The sequence below is a fragment of the Perognathus longimembris genome, chromosome 23 (genome assembly GCF_023159225.1).
Source record: "Perognathus longimembris pacificus isolate PPM17 chromosome 23, ASM2315922v1, whole genome shotgun sequence".
Lineage (NCBI taxonomy): Eukaryota > Metazoa > Chordata > Mammalia > Rodentia > Heteromyidae > Perognathus > Perognathus longimembris.
Window position 1 is genome coordinate 31537070 of NC_063183.1, and position 14619 is coordinate 31551688.

General features: G+C 44.4%; 1 protein-coding gene across 4 annotated transcripts in view; it reads left to right on the forward strand.

Moving 5' to 3' along the window:
• The first annotated feature begins 2316 nt into the window (after positions 1 to 2316).
• The window catches only part of Znf106 (zinc finger protein 106), a 44957-nt gene continuing 32654 nt past the window's right edge, over positions 2317 to 14619 (forward strand). For all 4 annotated transcript variants that reach the window (XM_048332873.1, XM_048332874.1, XM_048332875.1 and 1 more), the window contains exons 1-3: positions 2317 to 2427; positions 9255 to 9340; positions 11363 to 11424. In XM_048332873.1, coding sequence (XP_048188830.1) covers positions 9257 to 9340; positions 11363 to 11424 — 146 coding nt within the window. In that variant the 5' untranslated portion in view covers positions 2317 to 2427; positions 9255 to 9256. The remainder of the gene's footprint in view (positions 2428 to 9254; positions 9341 to 11362; positions 11425 to 14619) is intronic.

Here is a 14619-nt window from a genome sequence, read left to right on the forward strand (position 1 = left end):
TACCCAAAAAGTAATTAAAAGCGGGAAAAAAAAGCCGGGAGTAGAATGCCTGTCTAGCAAGTTCGAGGCACTGAGTGTGTAAGCGTCAGGATATAAATAAGTAACTAGGGATAGTCAGTAGATGAGGTTTTGACAGGGTAAGAATAGAGGCAGTTGGGGCTGGGGATATGGCCTAGTGGCAAGAGTGCTTGCCTCGTATACATGAGGCCCTGGGTTCAATTCCCCAGCACCACATATACAGAAAACGGCCAGAAGCGGCGCTGTGGCTCAAGTGTCAGAGTGCTAGCCTTGAGCGGGAAGAAGCCAGGGACAGTGCTCAGGCCCTGAGTCCAAGCCCCAGGACTAGCCAAAAAAAAAAAAAAAAAAAAAAAGGATATAGGCAGTTGAGTGCACTGCTGGAAGGAATGGTCAAATGATTGTAGAAGACAAAAGTTCCTCCATCATTGTGAGAGGAAGTTTTTTTGTAAGCTTGTAGGTTAATAACAGGAAGTTAAAATTCCCTATGAAATAGGTAGACAGGTCATCTGCTCACTAAAAAGGAGGTAGTGAGAAGCCTGTGGTGGTGCACCTTCAAGAGGAGGAAACAGGAGGACTTTGAGGCCCGCCAGAAAAAGTCAGTGAGAACCTATCTCAGAAAAGGGAGAGGAACTAGGTTGCTTGTACAATCCTAGCTACTGAGGAGGCTGAGATCTGAGGATCACAGTTCAAAGCCAGCCTGGGCAGGAAAGTTCCTAAGACTCTTATCTCCAGTTAACACACACACACCAATTAACACACACACACACACACACACACACGGGGCTGTAGCTCAAAGTGGTAGAGGACTATCTTTGAGCAAATAAGCTCAGAGTCAGTGCCCAGGCCCTGATTTCAAGCCCTATGACTGACAGAAAAGGGTGGGAGTGGGGTTGAGGACATAGCTCAAGTGTTAGTGCAATCTCTAGGTACCACAAAAGTATATAGAGGCAGAGGTTGGTGTTGGAGGTTTTAAGGAAGCTGAAAAGATTTGGAATACAGTCCTGGAAAGTGACAGAACAAATTTACCAGAGAAAAACAGTAATATCAGCCAGCAGGGTTAAGGACCGATTTAAAAATAGACCAGTAGAAACAAACTCACCAGTTTCTCTTCTCCTGCGTAGTTTTCTCAAGCAGTAATCAGTTCTTGATGGTGGAGGTAAGTTCATTTGGTGTTGGGACAGTCATGGAGATAGCATCATGGTTTTCAACCAGGAACAACTTAGTCTTTCAGAGAACAGTTGGCAAAGTCTGAAGACATTTTTGATTACTGTGATGATAAGGAGAGCACATGGAGTATTACTGGCACTGAGTGTCCAGAGATGGCGCTAAACATCTTAGAAAGCACAGGAGAGCCATTGGCAATAAAGAATTACCTTCTCCAAACAATGTCCTAAAGGGGGAGGACCACTGATCTAAGGTTATCTTGGTGCTCACCAACATCTGACCTTGATTTTCTATAGGCCTTGCCTTGGACTATGGCCCTGAGCTTATGTGCCGACGTACTTCTGGCAGGTGCCTTTACAAGAGAGTGGACTAAGCAGCACACCATAGATCTTAGTGGTCTGAGGACTTGTGATGTCACAAATACAGAATTGGAAGAGTTTTCTAAACCTCCAGAAGGCAATCCGAATTTACACATAGATGAACATAGTTGCTTATTTTGATTTGGGGCATTGAAGGTCTTGTGAAACATTTTAGTCTCAATTGTTTGTTCACATTATTATCAATCTTAATGTAACTTTATCTGACTAGTCTTGGTTATGAAAATAGAATTCCCAGGGGATGGGATAGGTTTAATAACAAAGATATATCTTGGATAAGAATATAGTCACTTGGGCTGGTAATGTGGCCTAGTGGTGGAGTGTTTGCCTAGCATGCATGAAGTCCTGGGTTCGATTCCTCAGTACCACATATTCAGAAAAAGCCAATGTGCAAAAAGGAAGCCAGGGAAATGTAGTTAAAAAGTGAAATTTGCTGCCAATAATGAGCGATTTGGGGGAGAGAGCAGAAACTGGAGAGAGCGGGAATCACAAAGAGCAAGGGGAATGAAAAGGGTTCCTCCGAAGGTGCGGTGCGGGCCGGCCTTCCACGTCCCCCATCTCACTGGAATAAAGCCTCTTCCCCGGTGTCCATTGTTCACTCTCTGGGGTTCAAATAAAGTTCAGCGCATTTGAAAAGGGCGGGGGAGGAGGCGGCGGTGCGTGACGACGGCGCGGCGGCGGCGGCGGCGGCGGCGGTGTGCGCCTGCGCACTGGCGGAGGCGGCCTCAGTGCCCGGCGGGGGAGAGGGGAAGCGGGGAGCGGGTCCCGGGCGGGCCGCGGGACCCACCGGAGGAGAGGGGTGTCGCCTGGGAGCCTCCTCGCCGGGACTCTCGGAGGCCTGATGGCGTAAGAAGGATTGGCTGTGAATGTGAGTATGGAGGGCCCGGCCTGCGTGAGCGTGCCGGTGCCAGTGGTCTTCCCTGAGGTGAAGCGGTGAGGCTGCTGCACGGGGGGGCTCCCCGCGGGCTGCGCGCTACGCGGGGACCCCACGTCCGCCTCCCTCGCGCGCGGAGCTGCTGCGGGCGGGCGGGCGCTTGTGGCTTCGGGGTACGGGTTCTCTCGGGGGCGTTCCGACCCTGCGCTCCGCCTGCGGAGGCCACGGGGCTCCGGAGAAGCCTTGACCTCTGCCCGGAGGGCGCTGGGAAGCCCCGGGCCTCCTCCCGACTGCAGGGAGTGGGGGTGGGGGGTGGTGGGGAACCCCTGGACCCTGGGGCTTTCAAGGATGGCGGGTTCCAGACCATCCGACTTCCTGTGACCGACCACCTCCATTCTTTTTCTTTTTTTTTTTTTACCCCCCTTTCTTCTTTTCATTTCCCCCCCCCCCTTGTGAGATGCGTCTTAATAACTAATGGTGGGGCCATTCCCAAGTGCATTTAAATTCTTAGCACCCTCCTCTCGGTGCGCGATTGCGGAGAGGAGACGCTCTTCCCCACAGTCTGGGAACGAGTTATCTTTGAGAGCAAAATTGAGCTCTTGGATTGTGAAGTTTGAGATTTTACCCGGCAACTTGAGATTGTCATCCTTTACGGTTAAAAGTTAAGTTTTCCTCGGAGGATACTCTTCTTCGGAGAGAAACACAGAGGCGCAGTGCCTGCGTGCATGTGATCGTACAAAATACTACTTATCAAAGTGAATTCCAGGAAACGAACACAAGGGAAAAAAAGTTGCTCTCTCTCCTGTGTTGCTTTATCCACAGTAATGGCCTACAACGAGTTGATTTGAGCTACAGATTAACTTTTAAGGATAGTAGCTAAGAGTTTAGGCATGGCTCTTAATTCCGTGGCAAATCTTAAACTTTGTTTTAAGCTTCGAAGTAAGTTCGGCTCAGACTTGTCACCTACTACCTATGTGCCAGTTTGTTCAGGTGTGTCACAGAAATTTAATGAGGTCTGGTAATGATAGGTGGTTGGGGAGGGGCGCATATTTCAGTTGAGGTTTTTGAGATTCTGCTTATCTTGTTAGAGTAATTGGTAGAAATGAATCTAATATACTGCCAAAGCTCACCTTTTTTCTGTTACACCTAAGTGGATAATAGGTATTATATGCACTTGAACTGAGAAAGCAAATTGTTACAATAGTTCCTAGAGTGAAATCAAAGAATGATAAAAGGAATGTTACACATACAAATAAACACATAACTCAGGCTGGCTGAGAACTCAGTCCATACTGGGCTTGAACTCAAGATCCTTTTGCTTCAATTTCCAGCACTGAGATTACAAGTGTGCTATTACTCCTGGGTGTGGGGACTTTTTTTTCCTACCTGTCCTGGGAATTGAAACCAGACCTTCAGCTTAAAGTACTCTACCAAAATAAAAATAAATAAATAAATAAAGTACTCTACCGCATGAGGCACACCCCAGCCCTTTTCTTGGTATTTTGTTTTTTGTTTTTGTTGCCAGTCCAGGGGCGTGGACTCAGGGCCTGAGCACTGTCCCTGGCTTCTTTTTGCTCAAGGCTAGCACTCTACCTATTGAGCCACAGCACCACTTCCAGCTTTTTTCTATATATGTGATGCTGAGGAATCGAACCCAGGGCTTCATATATACGAGGTGAGCACTTTACCACTAGGCCCTATTCCCAGCCATTTTCTTGGTATTTTGATTTAGAAATAGGCTCTCCTCTGCCTTTGTCCAAGCTGGAATGGGATTTGTGATCCTACTGCCACCCTCTGAGTAGGTGGAATTGCTCTGTGATGCCAGGCTCTAGGAGCTGTGTGTGTGTGTGTGTGTGCGCGCGCGCGCGCGTGCTTGTGTGTGTTTTTGGTGCCTTAGCTTTTTTGCTCTAGGCTAGCACTTTTGCCACTCAATCCACCACTCCACTTCCAGCTTTTTTTTTTTTTTTTTTTTGTGGTTACTTGGAGATAAGAGTTTCCAGGACTTTCCTGCGTAGGCTGGGTTTGAACCTATCTCAGCCTCCTGAATTCAGATAGGATTACTGGAGTGAGCCTGCAGTGCTTGGCTTATTATTTGCCTTTTGTGTTTATGGTACTAGAGTTTGAACTCAAGACTTCTTGCTTTGAGCCATGTCCTGCCCCTCCCCGCCTTGCCGCTGCCCAGGCGGTTTTTAAAGAGAATTTCAAAATGGCCTGGAGGGAGTGTGAAGGAATCTGACCTGGCTAGTTTAGAATCCATTAAGTTGGTTAAAGATATTTAACATTTGTGCGGGTGGCTCTTGTCTATAGTCATAGCTCCTCAGGAGGCTGAGATCTGAGATTGTAATTTGAAGCCAGTCTGGCCATGGTTTCTGGGCTTCGACCCTGGCCTGTTGGTTCGCTTTTTACTTCCAACCCAATAAATCCATCCTTTTGCCATCTTTTTATTGTCTCTGAGGGGTGGACTCTTGGAGGGATGGGGAATTTCCCCCCCCCCCTTACAGTCAGGAAAATCTGTAGGATTCAGTTAGCCAACAAAAAGCAAGAAATAGAGCTATTGCTCAAGTGGTAGAGTACCATTGTTAAGCAGAAATAGCTAAGGGACAGCCCCCAGGCCCTGAGTTCAAGTTTCAGTATTGGCACCCACACAAAAAGATTTAAAAAGAGGAAAGTGGTGGCCAGGGGCTGGTGGCTCACGCCTGTATTCCTGGCTACTCATGAGGCTGAGATCCGAGGATTGCAGTTCAAAGCCAGCCTGGGAAGAAAAGTCCCTGTGAGAGTCTTATCTCCAGTTAACCACTCAAAAACTGGAAGTGGTGCTATAGTTCAAAGTGATAGAGCACTAACTTTGAGCAAAAGAACTCAAAGGCAGCACCCAGGCCCTGAGCTCAAGCCCCACAACTGACCAAAAAAGGAAAAAAATGGTGATTATATGACATCTAGATTAGAGCAGGTATAGTCTAAAGGCTATGTTGTTAGAAAAGTGAGCAACAATGGTAGATGCTAGTAGACTTGGTTCTGGGACCTGTGGGAGGTATACATATTGTGTTTTGCAATTAGATTAACAATGAAAAGTTTAAGATTCATTTGTATAACAATAAAAGCACCTAGACAAACCGGCTACTTATGAGAACCCTTAATTACATACCTGGCATGCTGAGTTAATTGCTGTTTGAAAGCTTATAGTTTATTATGGTTTTGGTTTTCTCTTGCATGTTCTCTCTTCATTTGGTAGTATTGAGGTTTGAACTCAGTGCGTGTGTGTGTGTGTGTGTGTGTGTGTGTGTCAGTGTCAGTCATGGGGTTTGAACTCTGGGCCTGGCTGATGTCCCTGAGCTCCTTAGCTCAAAGCTGCACTCTGCCACTTAGGCCACAGCACCACTTCCGGTTTTCTGGTGTTTAATTGGAGATCGGTGTTGTAGGGAGTACAACTGACTCCATCTTGATTAGGGAAACGTGGTAGGAAATGTTGGGGGGGGCGTAGATTAGGTCAACCTGACCCCAAAATTCTGCCTCTGTAAATGGCTTGCTTAACTTGTTTGTTGTTTGCTCTATCTCCTGTGTCAGCCCCTACATCTGTGCTTGCTTTTACCTTTATAAACCCCAATTTGAGGACTGCTGGGGGGTCACAGTGTCAGCGCCCAAGTCTGCACTCTGTCCCTGGCTGGTCAGTTCGCTTTTTGCTTCCCCAGTGAACCCATCTTTTTGCTCAAGACTGTCTGAGTGGTGGACTCTTGGAGGGACAGGGAATCCCCTCCCTCGAACCCAGTAACAATAAGTGAACCCAGTAACAATAAGCGTCTCATGGCCTTTCCTGCCTGGGCTGGCTTTGAACCAAGATCCTCAGATCTCAGCCTCCTGAATCGCTAGGGTTACAGTGATGAGCTACCAGGCCCGGTTTAAACTCAGTGCCTTATATTTTCTTGTCAAGTGCTCTGCCACTTGACTGAAGTCCCCCGTTGAAACCCTTCCTCTTCCCCCACCCCCTTTAAAAAATCTAAACAAGACATCAGAGCCAGACAGTAGTGGCTGATCATACCTGTTCATTCTAGCTACCTAGGAGGCTGAGATTTGGAGGATTGAAGTTCCAGGCCAGGCTGAGCCGATCAATTCTTTAAGACTCTTATCTCCAAGATAATCCACCAACAACAACAACAAAAGCAAGGAGGGCTGGGGATATGGCCTAGTGGCAAGAGTGCCTGCCTCATATACATGAGGCCCTGGGTTCGATTCCTCAGTACCACATATATAGAAAAAGCCAGAAGTGGCGCTGTGGCTCAAGTGGCAGAGTGCTAGCCTTGAGCAAAAAGAAGCTAGGAACAGTGCTCAGGCCCTGAGTTTAAGCCCCAGGACTGGCCGGGGGGGAAAAAAAAAAAAAAGCAAGGAAGGAGGTATGATTGAGACCAGGCTAGCAAGCTGAAGGCCCTGAGTTCAAACCCTCCTACTGCTTTAAAAAAAACTTAAAGCTGGGCTGGGGATATGGCCTAGTGGCAAGAGCGCTTGCCTCCTATACATGAGGCCCTGGGTTCAATTCCCCAGCATCACATATACAGAAAACGACCAGAAGTGGCGCTGTGGCTCAAGTGGCAGAGTGCTAGCCTTGAGCAAAAAGAAGCCAGGGACAGTGCTCAGGCCCTGAGTCCAAGCCCCAGGACTGGCCAAAAAAAACCTTAAAACTGTATTCTCTGGCTGGGAATGTGGCTTAGTGGTAGAGTGCTTGCCTAGCACTCATGAATTCCTGTGTTTGATTCCTTAGTACCACATAAACAAAAAGCCAGAAGTGGCATTATGTCTCAAGTGGTGAGTGCTAGCTAGCATTGAGTAAAAGAAGTTCAGGGACTGTGCTTATGCTCTGAGTTCAAGCCCCAGAACTGGCACACTTACACACACACACACACACACACACACACACACACACACACACGAGACATGTATTCTCACGTCTGGTGTTTCTTTTTCATTGTTAGGAAGAATAAGCCAGCTCTGTATATGCTAACATTCAGTGATCTCCAAGATTAAGTTAAAAAAAATGGTTGGAAAAGGATATGTGTATCGCAACCATTGGGATATTTTGAAGTATATGTGTATCCAACGTGTGGGCATAGAATATATGTGGAAGGTAGACTTACAGAGATGGAAAGTAGAACTTGGTTGCCAGAGGCTAGAGAAGGGGAGATGGGAAGTTATTAGTTAATGGATGCACACTTTGAGTTTCACAGGACAAAATAGTTACAGAGGTGAATGGTGCTGATGGCTGGCTGCACAAGCAGTAGCCATAAGAAAGCTGAAGGGTCCACCTTAATTAATAAACTTTAAAATAAATAGTATTGCCAGAAGTAGGGTGCTGGTGGCTCTTGCCTGTAACTCCATCTACACAGGAGACTGAGATCTGAGAGTCATGACTCAAAGCCAGTCTGGCAAGAGAGTCTATGAGAATGTTATCTCTAACCAACAACAACAAAAGCCAGAAGTGGAGCTGTGGCTCAAGTGGTAGAGTGCTAGTCTTGATTTGAAAAGCTCAGGGACAGCACCCAGGCCAGGACTTGAGTCCAAACTCCAGTAACTCTCCCCTTCCCCCAAAAAAAGCACTACCAGAGATAACGAGATCATTCCCTAATGATTAAAGAGGCAATTACTCAGGGCTGGGAATATGGCCTAGTGGCAAGAGTGCTTGCCTCATATACATGAAGCCCTAGGTTCGATTCCTCAGTACCACATATATAGAAAAAGCCAGAAGTGGCGCTGTGGCTCAAGTGGCAGAGTGCTAGCCTTGAGCAAAAAGAAGCTAGGAACAGTGCTCAGGCCCTGAGTTTAAGCCCCAGGACTGGTCAAAAAACAAACACAAAAAAAGAGGCAATTACTCAGGAAGATGGAAGATGTAATCGTCAGTATAGATAGAAACCTGGCAAAGCACTCTGTTGCTGTTTGGATGCCCAGTTGGGCTCCATTTCTCCACTTGGTCTTCTTTGGTTTGGGGTTCCCAGAAGGAGTGTAACAAGTGGCAAAGGTAGGAGCTGCAGATGTTTGAAAGCTCAGCCTCAGCCGTTGTACAGTATCACTCTTGCCACATTGAATTGATAACAGTGATGACAGGAGGGGACACATATGTCTAGGTTAAGAGGGAGTCAGTAAGTGAGGGAGGGGAGACAGAATGTAAAGAATTATATAGAGGTTCCACGAAAGCCTCCCCAGTAAGGCAACACCCACACACCTGATAAAAAGGAGCATGTGAGCCATGAAAGCCATAAGGAAATCTTAGTGAGTATTCCAGATGGAGAGAACAGGGAATGTGGAGCCCTAAGGTGGGTGAATCCTGGGTGTGGTGAAGGAATACCAGGAGAGCAGTGTGCCTGAAGAGGAATAATGCAGGGACAGTGGGAAGACATGGAGTCCGACAGGATGTGAGAAGAGACTGGTAGTGATGACAGGGACTTGGAGTTTTCTGAGTAAGGTAGGAAGCCATTGAAAGATTCCCAGCCAAGGGATAAAATGACCTAACTGAATTTGAAAAGCATCCTGTTTGGGGAGTCTTTAGCTAAAGTTTCTAGAATAGACTACAAGAGAACAGAAGACATAGGGAGTCAGAGAGGTGGTCGGTGTGCTAGGCAGGGAGGAGTAGTTGGAATAGGTCTGGCAAGATTTGCTGAGGAGGGAGCCAGGATGACTCTCCCGAGTCAGCTCAGGCACCTGGAAAATTGAAATTGCCAATCCTGGAGCCTGAGTGGCCCAAAGGAAGATACGAGACTTAAGTTTTTTTGGCCGTGTTAAGATGAATTAAGGTTTCTGTGAGGGAAAAGTTGCTAAATGTTACATCCTCATTGCAGGTATGACGTTGAGTGCTTCAGATCTGGTCACTATGGGACGAGAACGGATATGCATATTGTGCCACATTGTGTACAGCTCCAAAAAGGTAATAATAATGGAAGGGGGAAGAGTCTGAGCCTTTATGACTAATAGTCCTTTTAGAGACATTTTAAAATACAATTCAAATAGTACACTACAGCAGAAGAGATCTTAATAGCATGCTAGATATCCATCCACAAGGTGGAGGTACTGTTCAAAGCAAAAGAGCTCTATGAACTATAAGAATTCTCCTGTGGAGGTGGACTGGTGTGGACAGTTCTAGATGCTGGTTAAAAGGCCTCACCTTGCAGGGCTCTGGTGACTCAGAGCCTGTACTCTGAGAATCTGAGTTGTGAGCCATCCTAGGCAGAGAAATCTGAAAGACTCTTTATCTCCAGTTAACCAGCAAAAAGCCAGGAGTGGAGCTGTGGCTAGAGTGAAAAAGCTAGAATGTGAGGTCAAGCCCTAATGCTGGCACCTAAAAAAAGAAAAATAAAAGACTCAGCTGATTAAATAAAAGTTTTGTTTGGAGACTCGTAGGACTTTTAAGTTATCTTTAAAACAATAGGGAATTTGCCTGATTATTTGGAAAACAGTTGTTACTAGCATTGATTTCTTGGAGCTGGAGAAGAATTTACATACAACTTTAGGAAAGGTTTAATGAAGTGTTTTTGAAAATCAGAAGTCTGTTACATCTAGTTTTGAGTACTTTTTTTCCCCCCAGTCCTGGCGCTGGAACTCAAAGCCTGAACGCTGTCCCTGGCTTCCTTTTGCTCAAGGCTAGCATTCTACTACTTGAGCCACAGCGCCACTTCTGGCTTTTTCTGTTTATGTGGTGCTGAGGAATCGAACCTAGAGCTTCATGCACACTAAGCAAGCACTCTACCACTAAGCCACATTCCCAGCCTTGAGTACCTTTTTAAAAACTCTTTTTTTTCTTTCTGTTTTTACAACTTGTTTTCTACAACTTACCCCCAGCCCAGAGTAATATTTTCAAAATATATAGAATTGATCGTTATTTCACAGTAAATAATCCACATAAATGAATACTGTTGAAATGGTTTGGTTGCATTAGAAACAAAACCCATTTAAATTTAGCTGAAGAAAAGGACTTGACATGGATAGAAATCTAACTTATAGAAAAAAAATTGAAGACTAGGACTGAGGGACTTTAGATGATGTATATTTATTCATGGATTCTATCTCTAACAAGGCTCCGTCTTCAGCTGTGCCAGGGTTTTAGTACATGGCCAGTTGGTTAGGTCACAGGTAAAACTCTGTCCGGATGAAGTGGTGGTCATCTAAAGGAATTATTTTGCATCACAACCCTGTGTCTTACTGTAGAAGATAACAATACAATAGAGGATTGTTGATTATGCCATTTTTGACAAATAAACTACACATAGGGAAAAGTCTCAATGCAGTGGATGCTTACAGCATAACATGGCCTTGGTGTCAGATCTGCCCTACCCAATTTGGCCACTTGGTTATTTATGATGACATTTATCCCTTTAACATCTAGCTCCAGATTTGACCCATACTCACTTGAGAAGTATCTGTGGATGGAGAAGTGAGACTCTGCCTCCTTGGGTACTCCTGAAGTTCGAGTGAGAAAATGTTTGAGACGCCCCAGGGAATAGCAAACGGTTACACTGAACTCTTGCAGTAGCATCTGTTACCATATACCTAAACAGCCATCAGCTAACAGTGGCAGGCAGGTTTTTATGCTGGTTGAAGTGACAAAGGAAAAGACATCCACAGCTTTTTTTTTTTTTCTTGTTCTTTTCACTTTTCCTGCCCGGGCTGCTTTTGAACTGTGATCCTCAGATCTTATCCTCCTGAGTGACTAGAATTACAAGCATGACCACCAGTGACTGACACAGTGAAAGAATTTTTAAGGAACTAATGTCAATGTTATATTTAGAAGACTAATCACAAAACTTGTTTTTAAATATCAGTTAAATAGTTATATATGGTCACAAAATTTTGGTACACGGCTCGTGATACCCAGGTAGCCCTTGAACAGGAATAGTGAAAGGTTTTCCCCCCAGAGCAGTCTTACTTAAATCTACTTTCTTTAACTTTCAAGGAGATGGACGAACACATGCGGAGCATGTTGCACCACAGGGAACTTGAGAACCTGAAGGGCAGGTATGGGAACAGCTCTCTTCATTCCATAAACTCGAGGTTGTGGGGAATCTGAGTACTGATGGTGGCTGGCAGTCCGTTTGATACTAAGCCCTCATCATGAACCTTGTCTTACGGTGTAGAATGATTACTTTAATGCCAAGCACATTTTTGGCATTCACTTGGTGTCACCCTCTTGGGATTGTTGTGCATCCACAAGCACGTAGAATACACAGCAGCTCTGGCAAGTGGATTATAAGGAGGGCGAGTTGGGGTGATCCTGTCTTCTGATTAGTACACTTGTCATTCCTACACAGCCGTCTCGCAACTCAGACATTTCCTACTTTTGTTTTAGCAGTGTCATAAGACTATTACATACCATTGCTGGAATATTCTTAAAGGCCACAGCTGGGTAGATGGTACTGAATCTCATTTGTGTGAACAAAATTCAAATGACAGACCTTAAGTGTATGTGAGGTTGCTCTTTTGTGACTCAAAAGCTTGAGATGTTTAAGGGAAGCCAGCCTAATAAGTAGGCAGGTTTTAAAGGAGAATGTAGCGTGCATACTCCATCTTCCCTTTTTCCATCTGTGTATTGTTCTCAATGTGTTGTTGACATCTGTGGGTTGAGGTGTGGAGACTGAGTGGACTGGGAACCTGAGACCCTGAGAGCTATGAACTTACGTTTCATCCCTTGAGTAACAGTTGAAAGTTTTCATTAGGCTGCCACCTTGCGTCGTTGTAAGACATAAGAGTTTTAGGTTGTGTGTTATTCTACTTTCATCCTCTCTTTAGCATGGTAGGGGAATTTTCCCATGTCCTAACTTAGGCCCCTAGTGTGGTGGGTATGTTTAGTGCCAGTACTAAGAGGATTTCACTCAGACTTAATGTGAGGAGCCCTTATCATAATGCCCTGAATATATGTAATCTCTCTCATTTGTATTGCAAACCTGTCAAGTGCCTTTAACTTTTGAATATAGTGTGGATTATTTTAGTATTTATAAATCCGATTTCTGATACATTTCCTTCTGTATTCCGCCTTATTCTGGGCTATTTATTGCCCTGTATGCACTACAGCATAATTATAACAGTGAGGTCAGTGAACATAGTTACTTGAATCAGATCTTAAACATAGCTCACTGCCGTGGGGCATTTAACCTAAAAACAGTCATCACTAGTTTGTTGGCTGGGGAAAAGTACTCAGCAATCCTCATTCCTTTTTCCCATGATCCCCACCCAGTTTGTGATTATTTCCTCTCTATTTTGTGTTTAATTACTGGCTTTCTGATATTAAGACTTCTGGTTATAGTTGTCGGTTGTGACCTGGTTCAGAACTATAAGGTACATATTTTAAAAGTTTTGAATACATAGAAATGATAAAATAATGGCATTTGCAGGGAAATGGTCAGATCTTGAACAAATAATGTTGAGCGAGACAAGCCTAGAGCACAGAGAACAAAGGTGCATGGTCTCCCTGATATGTGGTTGTTGGAGGGGTGGGGAACAGTAGAGATCATGTCTGTAAAACAACAAACTTCTTTTCAAATGGTATTTCCACATGTTTTGGTCAGCGACTCTACATTATGTCTCTAAAACCAAACAATTACTGAATAAGCGTTAAAAAAAAGTCTAGGATAGACCTATCAGAGGTTCACAAGAGCTCAATAGCTACATACATATGATTATATAAGACGAGGCTAAGCAAAATGAACTCCGAGAGAGGAAAACAGGAGGATTTTATCGTTGTCATTAGGTTTTACGTATTAGGTGAATTTCCTGTGACATACCCCATGTGGTTACTGTATATGATTTTGGTACACTGGATATTGTACATATGCTTATCTGGACTAGGGAAGAGAAAGAAAAATGAGGGAGGGTGTAAAAAATATAAGAAATGTACTCACTACCCTACTATGTAACTGTACCCCCTCTGTACATCACCTTGTCAATAAAATTTAATAAATTTTTTTTAAAGTTTTGAATGCAAACTTGAAAGAGAAATAAGTAATTGGGCCTCTTTTGTTCACAGTTTTGGACATCTGGAACATTTCCCTACTTTTTTCCTAATGTATTTGTTCAGATGTGTGGTCTAAAAGTGGGTTCTCCAGATAGAAGCTATTAAAAGGCTTAAACCTTTATTTATCAAGCAGCTGTTGTGGTGTAGTTAGAGCAAGCTTAATAAAGAAAAGCTTATGCAGAGTATCTTAAGACTGCCTTTCACACATGAGAGGAAATTGTGTGGTAACAGGATGGAGCTAATTTAGGCTCTTTTAAATACCCTGAGGAAGATTATTCCCTTTATAAAAAAATTTGTCTTCCCATTGTTATTAATTTACATAAGGTGTTTAAGACAGTTACTAGTAAAGAATTGGAAAATTAATTATTATTTAATTTGCAGTTAGCTTTTCTGAACACATGGAGAAGCATGAACACCCATTGTGTACGGAGCAGGGCTGTATGATTGCTGTGCACACCCTGAGTTTTCAGAAGATACAGTTGTCCCACTCTGTTACTTCTCCATATAAATATAGTTTGTCTCCTTTCAAAAGTTTCTTACAAAGTTTTCAGAACCTAGGTACAAAAAAATTTTAAGAATTTTGTTTTTTGTCTTTTGGATAGCTCTTTTTTTTTTTTTTTTTTTTTTTTTAAATTGATCCTGGGGCTTGAGTTGTGGGCCTGGGTGCTGTCTCTGAGCTTTTCAGCTCAAGGCTAGCACTCTACCACTTGAGCCACAGCGCCACTTCTGGTTTTCTGGTGGCTAATTGGAGGTAATAGTTGTATGGACTTTCCTGCCGGGGCTGGCTTTGAACCACCATCCTCAGGAGAGTAGCTAAGATTACAGGCGTGAGTCACTAGCACCTGGCTTAAAGATATTTATAGTGCTTGGTGTCTATTAAGTCCCTAGCATGTACTGATTCTTTGGGAGTTGCCGAGTGTATGGATGTATGAATGAATGAATGATTGTTGATGATTACTTTTCTGGAGCGAGGGTGGTATGGGGCTTGAACTCAGGGTCTGGACACTGTCCCTTATTTTTGCTTAAGGTGGGTGCCCTACCACTTGAGCCACATCTCCATTCTGGCTTTTTGCTGGTTAATTGCCCATATGTCTTATGGACTGCCGGGGCTGACTTTGAGCCTCAGTCATCAGATCTTGGCTTCCTATTTGAATAGCTGAGATTACAGGTGTGAGCCACTAGTGCCTGGCTCTAGATAGTTA